Consider the following 17,412-nt stretch of genomic DNA (forward strand, 5'->3'; position numbering starts at 1 on the left):
TGTAATATACCACTGTGGATAAAATACTTTGCCATTTCTTGAACATTTCTGAGTGAGTTGTCTCTAAATTCATTAATTTGATCACACTCCAGTACATAATGACGCAAGGTGTGACCTTTGATAGACAAACAAAAGAACATAAACTCCCACAACCCAGATCTACCACCTTTTACAGGAAGCGGGCCCGTGACTATACCTATCTGGAGTCTACCTGGAGGGTATTCCGGGGATTAACGCCCCCGCGGCAGGGTCCACGACCATGCCTTCCGGTGGATCAGGGCTGATCAACCAGGCTGTTACTGCTGGCCGCACATAATCCAACATACGAACCACAGCCCGGTTGATCTGGCACCGACTTTAAGTATTTGTCCAGCTCCCTCTTGAAGGCAGCCAGAGGCCTATTGGTAATTCCCCTTATGCATAGTGGGAGGCTGTTGAACAGTCGTGGGCCCCGGACACATGGTGTTTTCTCTTAGTATACCAATGGCGCCCCTACTTTTCATTGGGGGTATTTTGCATAACCAGCCCAGTCTTTTACTGTCGTAGGGAGTGATTTCTTTGTGCAGATTCGGGACCATTTCTTCTAAGATTTTCCAAGTGTAGGTTATGATATATCTTTCTCGCTTGCGTTTCAGCGAGTACAAGTGAAGTGCTTCCAAGCATTCCCAGTAGTTGAGGTGTTTGATGGAAATTATATGTGCAGTAAAGGTTCTCTGTACATTCTCTAGATCTGCAATTTCACCTGCTTTGAAAGGAGATGTTAATGTACAGCAGTATTCCAGCCTAGAGCGAACAAGTGATTTTAAAAGGATCATTACTGGCTTGACATCTCTTGTTTTGAACGTTCCCATTATCCACCCTATAAACACATTTCCCATGTGCAAGAAAGGTATAAAATACCGACAATATGAAAGTTAAGACACATGTGCAACATCTGGATATCTTTATTGTAGACGTTTCGCCATCCAGTGGCTTTATCAATACAGATTCTAGGACATAATAGGAAGACAGTAGAACTATATACAAAAGATGAGGTAATCAGTCCCTCGGCCTTGGAGTTAGTGTTCACAGCATCGTGGTGGAGGAGAATCTGAAGCAAAGGCAAGTCAGTCTTCTTGCCTTTGCTTCAGATTCTCCTCCACCACGATGCTGTGAACACTAACTCCAAGGCCGAGGGACTGATTACCTCATCTTTTGTATATAGTTCTACTGTCTTCCTATTATGTCCTAGAATCTGTATTGATAAAGCCACTGGATGGCGAAACGTCTACAATAAAGATATCCAGATGTTGCACATGTGTCTTAACTTTCACATTTCCCATGATGGCACCACCATCATGGGATTTTGCCCCTAACCTCTCCCCTGACATTAACTTTGCAGTGACAGACCCATCAAATAATGTTTGAGTTAATTCAGCTTAACTTACATTCTTCACCTACTGGCCGAGCTCCTTGAGACAGAGAGGCTGGATGTGATCTTGCATCTGCTGCCTCAAAGCCCCTCAACGAATTCTCCATTATGGTTACACTACACAACAACAACACGATGGTGTTGCCATTCTTGTTATCTCTAAATTAAACCATGAATTTCTCCCAATTCCATTCACTTACCAAGACTGTCTTGCAGTCAAAATACACACCCACTTTGGTCCCTTCATCTTTTTCACGACATACACACGTCCCAACATTCATCTCAACATACACGACCTCTCTTTAGTCTTCAACCACACCAACACACCTACTTACCTACTAGCATATATGAATGCTGGACACATCGCCTTTCACCCCACCAGTAAAAACCAGGTCGGTACACTATTACACAACTTGACTAACCACAAACACCAGATTCATTTCAGCCCAAACTTCAACACTTTCTACAGCCACCAGGACCAAGGCAAACCTGACATCATTCTGGCTAACCGAGCTAGCTCTATTTTTCAACACTACATCTTCCCTGGTCCTATTACAGGTTCTGATCATATCCCAGTTATCTTACACCTCTCTTCAAATCCTATTCTCATCCTAACCACACCTTCCTTCTCCTACAAGAAATTCAGAGGCACTTCCCTCACCAACAAATTCAAACACATCACCCACAACCCACACATCACAGACCCACAGGCAGCAACAAACATCTTCAAGCACATCTGGGAAAACATCTTTCACCCTCACCCACCTCATCCTAACGCTATTCAAGACATACAGCACATAGAACACTGGATTACACACACACACACACACACACACACACACACACACACACACACACACACACACACACACACACACACACACACACACACACACACACACACACACACGAAACAACACCAGACAGTCACATCCACCTGGACTCTCTCACCTCCACACAGGAACTCGACACACCTTTCACTAACTCAGACATTAAAGTTCTCCTCAGATACCTTCCTTCCAAGGCTCCTGGTGCCTCTGGCCTAAACCATATTGTCTTAAAACACCTTCCAAACTCCATCATCACTGCCTACACAAACCTCCTCAATGCTTCCCTCGATTCTGGATACTTTTCTTCCCTCTTCAAAGCTGCTACTGTTATCTTCCTACCTAAACCCAATAAAGACCACTCTGACCCTAAAAACTATCGCCCTATCAGCCTCCTTGAAACTTTAGGCAAACTCTTTGAAAAACTCATCAACCTTAGCCTTCACAGATACCTTGAGCACGACTCTCTCCTCACTGACGGCCAGTTTGGCTTCAGATCACGCTGTTCCACACAAGATGCCATCAACATCATTCTCAACTACATTCACATAAAAACTAAACAAAGAAACAAGACAACCCTGGTTGCAAAAGACGTCGAAAAAGCTTTTGATAGTCTGGCACGAAGGGCTAAAACACAAACTCTGCTCTAACTTTAACCTGCCTCTCACTACTCGTAAACTCCTTTGTGACTTCTTAGATGGCCGTACCATGAGAATTCAATTCCAAGGCTGTTACGCACACAATTTCACACTAAATGCTAATGACATACCAACACCTGTATACCACAACACCATCACTCTAGCCTATGCAGACGACATTTCACAACTCATCACTCAATCCAGTATACATACACTCGCACACAAAACACAAAATGAGGTCGACATGATAGCCTTCTGGGAACAAAAATTGGAGATCAAATCCAATACTGCAAAATTCATTACCTGTCGAGCTCAGAACAACTAACACCCGCACTTACTTCCCCATCACAAAGTCTACCACTGTCCTCGGGCTCAATCTTGACCACCTTCTTCGTATACACACACACGTCTACTCAAAGCTTGCCATAGCTAGTAAAGCTCTAACAGGTCTCTACAAGCTACGGCATGCTTCACAACGTACCAAACTACACCTCTACAAAACTCTAATACGACCTCTAATTACTTACTCTCCTCTAGCCCTCTCTCTTGTGGCTAAGTTCAATAAACTTAAACTGCAGCGTATCCAGAACAAAGCTCCGCGCTGAGTGTTTGATGTCTGCTAGGATGACTTTGCCACAAGCAAGTCACTCCATGCCCAGTCAAACATCCCGGCGCTGAACCTGTACTGGAAGACGCTCAGTGACAGATTGACAAATTAGAGACACTACATGACTATTGAACCTCTCACCTTGACGAATACATTCACTATTAGGAGAGAAGTAAATAATGAAAATGATTGTTATAATGAAAATGATTGTTATAACATGAACGTAGATAAGTATGTTTATGGAGCAACGTGCAATGTGAACAGACTGACTGATGTTGTAGTGGCCAGGCTTAGGCTTGGTTGCAAGCACTTCTGGCAGTTTGGGAGACACACAGATGATGATCAAACTAAATGTAAATTATATGATCAGGCATATGGTCACTGTCTTGAACACTATGTGCTTAATTGTCCATTTATTGAGGAATACAGAGATAGACAGTATAATAACCTATGTGACATGTTAAGATATATTATTAGTGAAAATAAGATACCAGATATACTAAGCAAATTTCCTAAATTTGCTTGTAACAGATAAGTGAACTATAGATATGTAGATATAAATCCATATGTATTCCTGTTAACCCTTTGGGGCCTAGTTCCTAGGCCTTTTGTGTATCCAAATGCTCTTGCGCTACTGTCCACAGGATGGATATGGGGTGCACAGTAAACTAGTCACTTCGGTGGCAAAATCTAAAAAAAAAAAAAAATCTAACCTGTCTTAACAGGTGTGTGCCTCAAAAGATGTATCTTTTAAAATCCCCTGCCCTCCTTACATCACCATTGGATTTTCTCAGAGGTACCTCTGTATGTTCGTTTTGGCATCCACCCAATCCGTTTGCCTTATTAGTCCTTACCAGTCTCTGACCCACGATTTAAACCCTGGTACTATCTCTTACACTCATAACCTTCCTCTCACCAACCTACTCTTCCACTATCCCCACTTCCCCGCTCACCCCACAAGGGTCTTACCTATAACTCTCTTGATCTTGATCTTGCCTGTGCTACAGAATCTTCACGACTATGGTGCTCTTCACACCAACTCCAAGAGTGAGGGACTGATTACCTCATCCTTTTTATATAGTTCTTATGTCTTCCAGTCAAGTCCTTGAATTTGTATTGATAAAGCCACTGGATGGCGAAACGTCTACAATAATGATACCCAGTTTTGCATATGTGTCTAATTTTCATCTTGTCGGTATTGTATACCATTCATGTACAGCAATAAAGTTGACGGACGATCAAGTAAGGTCTCAACATTAGACACGTGGACATGTCTGTGTGAAAGACGTTCATAGCTAACAATTCAGTTCGACGCGTGGAAGTCTAATGTACATTAGCTTTAACTAACCTATATTTACATGTAGTTAAATACTAATAACCAAATTACATAAACAGATGGGTTAAGTCTGGCAACCGGAAACACATCTTAAATAATTGAAAACTACACGGTCGTTGCCTAGAGTGGAGGAGTGGTCGTTGCTGTCACTGAGGGCAGGGCAAAATTATCGACTAAAGTATTTTTATTTTAATATTTGCAGTTGTGACGGGCTGTACAGACGGAATTGGGAAAGAATATGCAAAGGAACTGGCCAAGAGAGGCATGAATATTGTCCTCATCTCCCGCTCCCTCGACAAGTTGCAAAAAGTGTCTGATGAAATTGGTGAGTTGAAGTGGTCTGTATGCTTATGGTTGACTGAGATATTATAAATGGTATACAATACTGACAAGTAGTTTAATCTACCAAACGTTTCGCTTCCGCAGCAAACTTCATCAGTCGAATACAGAAGTGAAAAACAACCTTAGAGAAAGTAGAATTGGAGAGTATTATAAAAGAAAAATTAAGACGTCACTGAAGATTACTTTTGTAATACTCATTAAACATCACAGTAATTCATTGGTTCTCATACGGGACAGAAAACTTTACATCACACAGAATGCTTAATATTTTAATTAAGAGCGGAAATGGAAAACTAGCTGTAGGTCTCAGTCACATAACCGAAAGTTCCACTGAGTGAGCCAGGATATAATCTCAAACGGGTCATCTATATGATTAAGACCCGTGTCAGGAGACACTTGTCCTGTCTTCTGCCGAGCATTATAACAATAACAACCAGCATATAACTAAAACATGCTTTATTTCAGACAAATAATATGACCATTAAGGTATGGAACGTCAGCCATACTGGACATTACTTTTAAAAAAGAGTTTAGATAATTTTTTATCAGAATTTGAAATAAAAAGATCACAAGAACTGAAATTTATTAGAATGTAAAGTTGCAGATTAGAAACTAAGTGAAAGAAGTTTTTCATAATTCAGGCAGTTGATAGGCCTTATCTTAACACCTAATGTATGTATCACTTACGCTACACAATGATTTATCTTCATGAACAAAGACACAGCGAAGCAGAACATTTCGCTCAATGGTCAGCATTTTTCCCAGACTAAATAAACACTTGATTTGCTATTAGTGTCTTCTGCTATACTTATCTCCATTTTTTTTTTGCCTCTCAAAACATGTTCTATCTTCTTGAACACAGTCTTAAAGAAATGTTGTATTTGTAAAAGTTGTGAAGAGGAATGCCAATAATAGAATGTATTATAGTGAGGAATTATCACTCTTACAGTGCAGGAGTATAAAGTTCAAACGGAAATTGTGCAAAAAAACTTCCTAGACGGGCGACCTATTTATGAAGATATAAGAAAGCGTCTTCAGGATAAGGAAATTGGCATCTTAGGTAAGTGTCGTGTTCTCTAAATGTTTAAATATGCTATAAAAGTCCATTATATTCATCGGATCACCTGAATATTCACCCACTCTCAAAAAAAATAAAATATCGAAATGTAAATTCTTAGACAGGTTAGGTAAATTAGGCAATTTTATAATTTTTCAGAAAGGTGACACAACTTCGGAGGGTAACAGAAAGAAGAAATAACATTGAGTGGCATCTAAACTTGGTACAAATGAAATCAAAAGATAGTGGTCTACTTTTCACTAAAAATTATAAAAAAAAATTAAGGTAAAATTAATGCTTAATGGGAGTTGAAACCTATCGACTACACGAGGGTCATTAAGCTTAATTAGTTTCACCGTAGATCTGCCCCTGCTCCTGATTAGCGCTGTGTGACCCATGTGGACTTAGCGCTTAGTTATGATTATAATAACAATAACTGTCTCCTGACTAATAAAACAATACGCTTCATCAAATATATGCATCTCAGTGTTTACATCCTATGTTAAATTAAAGCATTGGAACAATAAATGTAAATGCAAGCACAGTGGTTCTATTATATAAGTATTTTCAAAAATTGCAGTTATAAATATTTAATAAATATTATTATTATTATTATAATCAAGGGGGAAGCGCTAAACCCAGAGGATTATACAGTGCCTGGGGGGGGGGGATGTGGAAGGCATTCAGGCTTAATTTGGGAAACTGGAGCACAGATCCAATTCCCTAAATCAAGAGCCCCTCACCAACATCAAGGAACCTTCCTTGAGGGGTTAATAAATATTGAAATTGCTTTAATGTGTGTTATTTTTCCAGTGAATAACGTGGGAATGAACAGCTCGACACTGATGGAGTTTATACATCTCTCCGAGAAAGATATTTGGAGTTTTATCAATGTGAATGTGGCATCTGTACCAGGCATGACAAACCTTGTCCTTCCGGGGATGCTGTCTAGACGCAAGGGAGCAATAATTAACATTGGTTCCATTTCTGGATTGTACCCCGTGGCTCTAGCAGGAATGTATACAGCTACCAAGGTATTTTTAATGCAATCACTCTTACTATATTATTACGAAGACATGAAGTCTTACAAATATTTTTAACACACTGGATATATTCCATCAAAAGAGGATTACCCATAGAAAATACATTCATCTATCACATCCTACAGCCGCCTTTCTAAAAACAACAGTGTGACTCACTCACCAACAACATTAAATATACACAAGATATATACACTGAGAGGTGTTGACTTTAATCCTTAGCTTTAGTATTTTTGTATTTTTGACTGGTAATGAACAGGTTACTGTAGGCTTAACGAATCTTGAGTAGTCGACAGGCTTTAAGCCCATATATAGTTGAAAAAAAAAGTTTTTGGACAGTCTTTCCTGAGCAGAAATAATATCAGGCAACTCAGACGTAGTAAACAGACCGAAACGTCGTCGTAAGCCTCTCTTTTATGTGCGGGTTATTTGTGTATGAAACAGAGGAGTAAAGGCTATTTTTATGAAAGAAATAACACAGCTTGTAACGACATGGTTACAAAATTAATTGCCAGTACATTCTGTACATCTATACAGAAATAGATTTATGAATGCATACATAATATTTGATGTAATATACCGTTCAGATATTATACAAATTATTATAGAAACAAAAATTATTTGAAAAGGTGACCAGATATAGTGTAAAGGGAATATTATGATTGATAACAGATCTGTAATCATTATACATCAGTCATTTACGGTGCACCGTGGCCTGGTGGCAAAAGTTCTCGCTTCACACGGTGAGGGTCTGGGTTCGGTTCCCGGCGAAGGGGTGGAAACATTGGACGTGTTTCCTTACACCGGTTGTCTATGTTCACCCATCAGTAAAATGGGTACCTGGGTGTTAGTGAACTGGTATGGGTCGCATCCTGGGACAAAACTGTCCTAATTTGTCAGAAATGCTCTGCATAACAAGCGGCTCTCTATATAGTAGTATGTCATTGATGTCAGCTATGACTGTATACCTTGTACTTGTAGAAATAATGATTATTATTATTATTATTATTATTGCTATTATTATTATTATTATTATTATTATTATTATTGCTATTATTATTATTATTATTATTATTTATTATTATTATTATTATTACTATTATTATTATTATTATTATTATTATTATTATTATTATTATTATTATTATATCTACTCATGTAGAGAGAGAGGTATGTAGGTAGGCTAATTATTAAGTAATATTTGAGATAATAATGTCATTACTCATTACATGGCTTGTGTTAGTTACTGGTTGTCAAGGACACTTGCCGATAGTTTTATGTGTTGAATAAGAGCATAAACAGTAGCTACATGGTTTTATTAAAGAACACCTTGGATAATGGAGCATTATTTTAAATTATATATTATGCAAATTAACACTATTCTGTAAGACATTATGTAGACCTTGTTCATGAAAATTATGTTTGACATGAGTAGATATGATTGATCAGATATGATGATTACTGACCTGTTATTAATCATAATACTTCCTTTACAATATATTCGGTCACCTTTTTAAATAAGTTTTATATTTTTATAATAGTGATATAATACTCGAACGGTAATTAATTCATGAATGCATCATTAATCTATTTCTATACAGATGCCCAGAAAATACCGGCAATTAAGTTTGTCAAGCAGTCACCATCGTTGTTACAAGCTGAGATAATTCAGTCACAAAATGTAGCCTTCACTCCTCTGTTTACGACATTTGAGTTGATATTATTTCTGCCCAGGAACTTATTTCTGCAACTGTACATTCGCTGGGGGGCTCTTGATCTAGGGAACTGGATCTGTACTCCAGTTCGCTGAATTGAGCCTGAATACCTTCCATCCCCCCACATGCGCTGTATAATCCTATGGGTTTAGCGCTCCCCCAAAATAATAATAATTATACAATTGTACATAAGAATTTCTAGCCTCCATAACTCCAGTTTAGCTCTCTGGTTCCGCGAACTTTCATAAAACCATGATCACACTCCAACAGCACATTTAATGCAAAAACTACTTGTAACTGTCTCGTCATTTTGTAATGTATTTATTAATTATTGTACTGAATTGATATATTAAGTAGTTTACCTGTATATGTAATAATGTTTGAATTTGTACGGAAACTAACTCTACCCTCAGTGCGTGATTTGTTATAAGTGTCACCACTGTTTTTTTTTTTTTATAGCACGCTTGCGTATGACTTGTAACTGTTCAAGAACTTCCCTCTCCATATATGTTTCAGTTTCCTTTCAGTCCTACTTGGGATGACCACTACATTCTGTCAACCCTAGATATATGGTTTCTCAGTCAACCTATTATGCTCCATTCATTCTAAATGATCAAAACTTTCAAAAATTGGCATTCCCATCTTTTAAGATTTAAGGCAGAAAATTAGCTGGTCCGTGGCCTGGTAAGTTCTTGCTTCATGCAGTGAGGGAACGTGGCCGTGTTTCCTTACACTTGTTGTCCCTGTTCACCCATCAGTAAAATGGGTACCTGGGTGTTAGTGGACTGGTGTGGGTCGCATCCTAGGACAAAATTGACCTAATTTGCCAGAAATGCTCTGCATAATAAGCGACTTTCTATATAGTAATTTGTCATGAGTGTCAACTAGGCCTGTATACCTTGTACATGTACTTGTAGAAATTAAGGTATTATTATTATTATTATTAAAGGCTGAATAATATTAGGAATGAAATTTTAAACTGTATCACTGATAATGGGTATCGTTCTTCAGAATAAGAAGCGAATTAAATCCAGAAGTATGTGTATAAGATTCAACAAAAAAATATTTTAGATTAGACAAAATTATCTATAAAAAATATAATTAAATTTTAGGATCAAAGATTTATATCACTAATGCATTTTTTCAGGCGTTTGTAGATCACTTCTCACAATCGTTAGACTGGGAGTATCGTGACTCAGGTATCACTGTTCAGACCGTCCTACCTTCCTATGTGTCTACTAACATGATCACCGTCTATGACACCTTCCGCAAACCCGGTAAGTATTTATATGTTTTCGAGCATTTTACATTATATTTAGATAATAGGCTTCAAGTTTGTGTATCATGACAGCTGCAGGGAGATGATTTTTGTTATTTTGTTCGTCAGGAAACAGGACAAGAGCCTCCTGACATGGGTCTTATTAATTTTTCACATTATCAAAGAATGTAAAAATAAAAGATCAGTAGAAAGCATATAAGGGCGAGAGTACACCTCGTGGTCATTATACTACACCTCACCCTTACCTTTATGATGATGCTGGTGAAATGGTCAAGGACCTGTCAAACATAACTTATATTCTACCCAAACTTTATGATTTTAATTTGTCGAATGTATCTTAAGTTCTTCGCAAATTGTATTAATTATAAATGAATCTGATTTGTATAATCCTAAACCAATATTCATATTAATTTCTAAACTATTTTTATGAAGCTTGATTCTATTATATTTCAACCATGGACCTGCTTGATACAACTTTCTCGGCGTTTTGAAAACCAATGGGATGGTTAAAATCTCTAGCATGAATAAAAGAGCATTAAACTCTTGTCCAATTCTAATGCTATATTTATTGTGAGAAATTACCTGCATGAAGTTGAAAGGGTGTTACCTGAATTATTACATGCAAGTAATTTGGGCGATGTAAGTGGGACTTACTCACAATAAATCACAGGACTGTCAATCCTTCGATGCCCACTCCTTCACCATTTTCACAAAAAAGCTTGATCTGACATTAAATTGATAATTACAATATTAAACATTAACACCAATAATGCTAAATTAAAAATGGTGAGGACTGTATATTTGGCTTGCTGAGTACACGGAATATAACTATTATACAATATATGTAATGCAATGATATTGCAAGAAAATAAATTTGTATTAACACTTACCATTTAGTTACTGTAGTTGGATCACACTCCAATGCCTAGCTCTATTAGGGAGGATTGTGTTAAGCAGCCTTGTTTCAAAAAAATCCATATATAGGTTACTAAGAACAGGTGAAAGAGGATTTCCCATTGCCATACCAAACTTGTGGAAAATTGCATTAATCTGAGTGTAACTCATTATGTACATAACAGTAAATGATAACAAAGATAATTATTATTTATCACTTACATAGGTCACAAAAATGTCCCCCTTCGATACCTACAAATCTCTTATCCACAAGTTGCTCTAGACCTATTAATTACAAATGAAAGATACATCACCAGGAAGTCTGGTAAATAAAAATTTGTGGACTGTATATTAAATTAATAAAGGATTATATATATAAACATACACATAACAGAAGGAGAATATTTTAAAATCACTCACCAATTTGACTGGAGATCAAGGTGTATCATACTCAGAAAACCTCACTGTCTATCCATGAAAATAACACTGACCAGAGTTACAAACATAAACAAACTTATCTGAGGTTCCTGGAGTTGTCTTGTCCAGTCGCCTGATATCTCAAGTCATGCAGGAATGCACATCCAACAATTTCGGCTCCTATTTGAGTGGTGTCAGCCCAATTTTAACCTCTAGAGCACGAAAATTCTTCCCATTATTCACTAACATTTGTGTTTTCTCAATTCAAACATGGCAAGTCTCCTCTGTGCAGGTTTCAGAGCTTCCCATTTTTCATAACATAATTTTTATTAAATACAGTATGGTCATCTATTCGCGTATAACTACTGTATTTCTGGAAAATATATACAGTATTTTCCACACTGCGACTGGGCGGAGTTCGTTGCTAAACGACTCAAATTGCTCATTTGGCAATGGTGGAGGACCTGGGTACATATAAGATCTGGCATCCACATGGCGACATATTACACAAGATTTAATCACCCTTTTTACACTTTGTCATCCTTGTGGAATCCAGAAAGTTTCCCTAATACAATTTAAGGTATCTTGTACCCCACCATGCATTACATTTTTATGGGCATTTAAAACAATTAAATTTGTTAGATGATGAGTTTTGGGCAGTAAGATAGGGTGTTTAGCATAATCACCCAATTCAGCATTTTGTAACCTACCTCTGCACCAAATTACATTGTTCTCTAAATACAGCCCCAATTTCTCTATTATGGAACCTTTCACAATTTTTCTTAACATCATCAATTTAATCTCATTTCCATAGATTTCTTCCTGTACCCTCTTTATCCAATATTCAAGAGGATGTGAAAACTTATATGAGATATTCATCTTGTTTAGAAATTTAAACACCAACTTAGTTACATTGATTAGTTTGGGTAAAGAAGAATACCTAATTATATCAATGGCTAAGGAAGGACAAACTACTGGAGTGGTGGTCACAGTAATTTCAACAGGAGCAATATACGCCTTTTGTACAGGCCAATTAGCTTTATTTACCATGATACAGCATTTACAAATTTAGCATAAGGTAAACCTCGAGACAAGAAATCAGCTGGATTCTCCTCACCAGGTATATGATTAAATGTTAACATATGCTGATCCAAACTATTATACTTCTCTTGCATCTGATTAATTTCAGTGACTCTGTTTTGTACATACACAATTTTACTGTTTCCATTACGAATCCATTCTAAGGATACCTCATTATCAGACCAAATTACAGTGTCACTAATATTTATCTCCTGCAACTTATTTCTTATATAATTAGCTAATTTGACACCTACATAAATGGCTGTTAATTCCAACTGAGGTAAGGTATGTGATTTAATCGGAGACACTTTAGCCTTAGACATAACAAGAGAAATAACACTACATTGAAGATAAGCAACTGCTCCATATGCCAATTTTGAAGCATCACAAAAAATGTGGAGTACATTTTTCCCATTTGGATTGGCCACCTGGCGTGGGAACTCCAACATTGGATTTTTTTCATAATCACCAATTTATTCATCCCACCTGTTAATGAATTCCTCAGGTAGAATTTCATCCCAAGCACATTTAAGTTTCCATGCTTCCTGTATTAATAATTTCCCTCTTATAGTAAGGGGTGACACTAAACCTAGTGGATCAAAACATTTGGAAACTTCAGCAAGCAAAACTCTCTTAGTTAATTTATTGGCCATACTGTAATTATTAGTTTTTAACATTAACAAATCTCTCAGTATCCCAAGTTAATCCCAATACATTACTACATTTTGGCACTTCATCTCCAGGGTAATCTTTACTTACTTTGTCCTTTAATTTGGACGAATTACTATTCCATTCCCTCAGAGGCATATTTGCACTTTGCATTATTTTATTAGCCTCTCCGTAAGTCATTAACAGTTCCTCTTCAGTTGATGTCACACCCAGGAAATTGTCCATATAAAATTGTTTGCTCATTACTTTACTCAATGGACTTTCCATACGTTTAAGGTGTGCATTTATCGTTGCTTGAAGTAGGAACAGACTGGATATAGCACCAAATAATATGCTCCTAAAGTGAAAGGTTTTCAGAGGGCTAAATGGGTCACTAGGATTCTCAGGCCATAAGAAGCGGGTACAATCCCGGTCAGCCTCTTGTAAACCCACTCTTAGGAAAGCTTTACTTATGTCAGCGGTAAAGGCATAATTCTTCACTCTGAAATTTGAAAAGATATCTCCTAATTTTTCCGTCAATGACGGACTTGTCATCAGTCATTTAAACTAGGTACATTTTTGTTACTCCTGGCACTACAATTAAACACAATCCTCAAAGGAGTGGTCTTAGAATTCTTCTTCACTCCATGTTGTGGCAAATAGTGACCATAAATTTTGGCTTGCTCAGGAGGTACCTCTTCTATATATTTATTAATTAATTGCTCAGCAATTATATCATTATAGGCAGTTAACAATTCTGGTGTCTTACTCAGTTCGCAGAGCTGAGCCTTTAATTGTCCATATGCCATTCTGTAATTAGTGGGCAATTCTGGATGGTTCAGTCTCCACGGAAGTCGCACCCAGTATTGTCCAGATTCAAATTTTACATCTCTCAGGTATTGATCCTGAGTAAAAGAATCATCTGGACTTTCTTCATTTACATTTATTCCAATGCTGTCTAATTCCCACAATTTATGCACTGGCTCAACACCATCCTCTATGGAAGAATTATACTGGGGTACGATTTCATGAGTAAGACTCACAGTTATGGTATTTGTAGTTTCCTCTAGTCACGAATTATTATTACGAGGAATCCTACCATACATTACATGGCCTCCTGCAGTCTTCAAAAGGGTGACACCACATTTCTTTACCAAACCCTTTACAAAGGAGGCATAATAATCACTACCTATCAAAATATTTATTGGGCCTACAGAATCATTTACACCAGAAGGTGCTAAATTTACATTATGTGAAAGTCTTTCTGCAGCTTTACTAAGCCCTACTGTATTATTATTATAATCAAAAAGAAGCGCTAAGCCACAAGGGCTATACAGCGCTGCAGGGTAGGGAAGGAAGCAAGGGAATTGGATGGCAGAAGGGAGGGGGGATGATCAGCAGGTTACAGAAAACAGCGGGGCAGGGGATAGTACGGGGGTAGAGGGTAGCAAGAGATTCAAGTAGAAAGGGCTGAAAGTATCAGAATTTGTGAAGTAAGTCAGTCGTTGTCAAAAAGTCAATGAGAGAGTCCGGATGAAAGGTGGGTCCATCAGTGAGAAGGTAAGGTAAAGAGAGAGGAGCGGGGCGAAGACGACGACAGAGGTAAATTCTGCGTGCTCGTTGATAAAGTGGGCAGTCCAACAGAATGTGGCTGACTGATAATGGAGCTTGGCAATTCTCAAAGAGAGGAGCAAGACGCCTCTCCATGAGATATCCATGAGTAAGACGAGTATGGCCAATGCGAAGACGGGAGAGAGTAGTCTCCCAACCTCGACACTGGTGATAAGAAGACGGCCAGTAACCTATACTCGGTTTAATAGACTGAAGTTTGTTGCCGAGCATAGTAGACCAACGTTGTTGCCAACGGGTGTGAAGGTGGGAAGATATTACAGCAAAATAGTCCGTACATGGAATACCTCTATAAGAAACTGGTAGGTCATGTACTGCTGACCGCGCAGCAGTGTCTGCCTGTTCATTGCCCTGTACGTCAACATGACCAGGGACCCAACAAAAAACAATATCTTTATGCTTAGTAAAGATGCGGCGTAGCCAAAGTTGGATACGGAGGACTAAGGGGTGAGGTGTATCAAATTTTTGTATAGCCTGTAAAGCACTAAGGGAGTCTGAGACAACCACAAATGATGACACAGGCATAGATGCAATACGGATAAGTGCTGTAAGGATGGCATATAATTCAGCAGTAAAAATACTAGCTGAAGATAGTAAATGCCCTTGTACGACGCTGTCCGGAAACACTGCTGCGAATCCTACGCCGTCAGAAGACTTAGAGCCATCTGTGTACACAGCAATGGCATGAGAATGAGAGTGAAAGTGGTCAAGAAAAAGAGAGCGGGAAGCGACCATAGACAGTTGGGCTTTCGAGCAAGGGAGGGAGAAAGAACAGACTCGAACAGCTGGAACTTCCCAGGGGGGTAGGGAAAGGTAGATGCTACATGTACATAGAAAGGTGGTAGTTGAAGAGAAGACAAGAGCGAATGAAGGCGAAGAGAGAAGGGACGGAGTAAGCAGGGGCGGCGAACAAATAAAGAATGTCTACTAATATCAGTGACCATTCTATAAATGGAAGGATTGCGGAGATCATGAGAGCGTACATAGTAGCGCAGGCAATGGGCATCACGGCGATCGGATAAGGATGGAACGTTCGCTTCTGCATAGAGGCTTTCGACAGGGGAAGAGCGAAAAGCACCAAGGCATAAACGTAATCCTTGGTGATGAATGGGGTTAAGGCTAGAGAGAGTAGCAGGAGATGCCGCTGAATAGATCTGGTCACCATAATCAAGTTTCGATAAAATAAGGGTGGAATGTAGGTGAAGGAGGGTTCGACGATCAGCTCCCCACGAAAGATGAGCAAGGGTTTTAAGAAGGTTCAGCCGGCTGTGACAAGTTGCCTTCAGAGAGGTAATGTGAGGTTTCCAGGATAACCTACGATCAAAGAGGAGGCCCAGAAACTTGACTGTATCACGTTCAGGGATACGGGAGCCATAGAGGTACAAAGGATGATCGGAGATGACAGAGCGTCTAGTGAAAGTGATTTGGTGGGTTTTAGTGCTGGAAAATTTAAACCCATGTGTGGTGGCCCAATTGGAAACACGGTCGACTGCATGCTGGAGAGAAACTGTAAGGAGGTGACAGTCAGCGCCTGCACAGGCAATAGCGAAGTCATCAACATAGAGTGATGACCAAATATTTGATGGAAGACTAGAGGCCAAATCATTAATAGCAAGGAGAAAAAGTGTTGTGCTCAGAACACATCCCTGGGGGACACCTTCAGCTTGGATAAAGTCCGGGGAGAGCACATTATTAACCCGAACACGGAAATGCCTGTCAGTTAAAAAGTTCTTAAGGAAGGATGGTAGATTGCCTCGAAGGCCTAAGGAGTGGGCTTGGGCTAAAATATTATACCTCCAAGTTGTGTCATATGCCTTCTCAAGGTCAAAAAATATGGCAATAACTGAGTGGTTATTCGCAAAGGCATTACGAACATACGTATCCAAGCGCAGTAAGGGGTCTATGGTAGAACGTCCCTTACGAAAGCCATATTGACGAGTGGAGAGACTGTTGTGTGTCTCTAAATACCACACTAAACGTCTATTTACTAGACGTTCCATTACTTTGCAAACTGCACTGGTAAGAGCAATGGGACGATAATGGGAGGTTCCATGTCCCGTAGTGCCTGGTTTGCGGAAAGGGAGAACAATGGCGGATTTCCACAGCTGTGGAAGAACTCCTTGTGACCAAATAAGATTGTAAAGGCGTAATAGGACTGCAAGGGCTGACTGATGTAAATGTTGTAGCATACGAATATGAATGTCGTCGGGCCCAGCTGCCGATGATCGACAAGCTGAGAGTGTTGCCTCCAGTTCTTGAAGTGTAAAAGGCACATTATACTGTTCTTCTCTGAGAGAAGAAAAGTCCAAGGGTGCTAACTCTCTGGCAGACTTTGAGGAAAGAAATGAGGGGCATAGATGGAGTCCCTGAGAAATACAGACCAGATGATTGCCAATTTCATTGGCAACATCTAGTGGGTTTGCTATATCAACACCGGCAACCCGCAGAACAGGAGCCGGGTCAGGAGAATATTTACCACTCAGTTTTCGTAC

The 17,412-nt window shown here is 38.9% G+C and overlaps 1 protein-coding gene across 2 annotated transcripts in view; it reads left to right on the top strand.

Moving 5' to 3' along the window:
• The window catches only part of LOC128692005 (inactive hydroxysteroid dehydrogenase-like protein 1), a 164,436-nt gene that overhangs the window by 70,641 nt on the left and 76,383 nt on the right, over positions 1-17,412 (top strand). For both annotated transcript variants that reach the window (XM_070085245.1, XM_070085246.1), the window contains exons 2-5: positions 5,022-5,144; positions 6,111-6,221; positions 7,032-7,252; positions 10,121-10,250. In XM_070085245.1, the coding sequence (XP_069941346.1) occupies positions 5,022-5,144; positions 6,111-6,221; positions 7,032-7,252; positions 10,121-10,250 (585 nt within the window). The remainder of the gene's footprint in view (positions 1-5,021; positions 5,145-6,110; positions 6,222-7,031; positions 7,253-10,120; positions 10,251-17,412) is intronic.

This window comes from Cherax quadricarinatus, chromosome 15 (assembly GCF_038502225.1).
Source record: "Cherax quadricarinatus isolate ZL_2023a chromosome 15, ASM3850222v1, whole genome shotgun sequence".
Lineage (NCBI taxonomy): Eukaryota > Metazoa > Arthropoda > Malacostraca > Decapoda > Parastacidae > Cherax > Cherax quadricarinatus.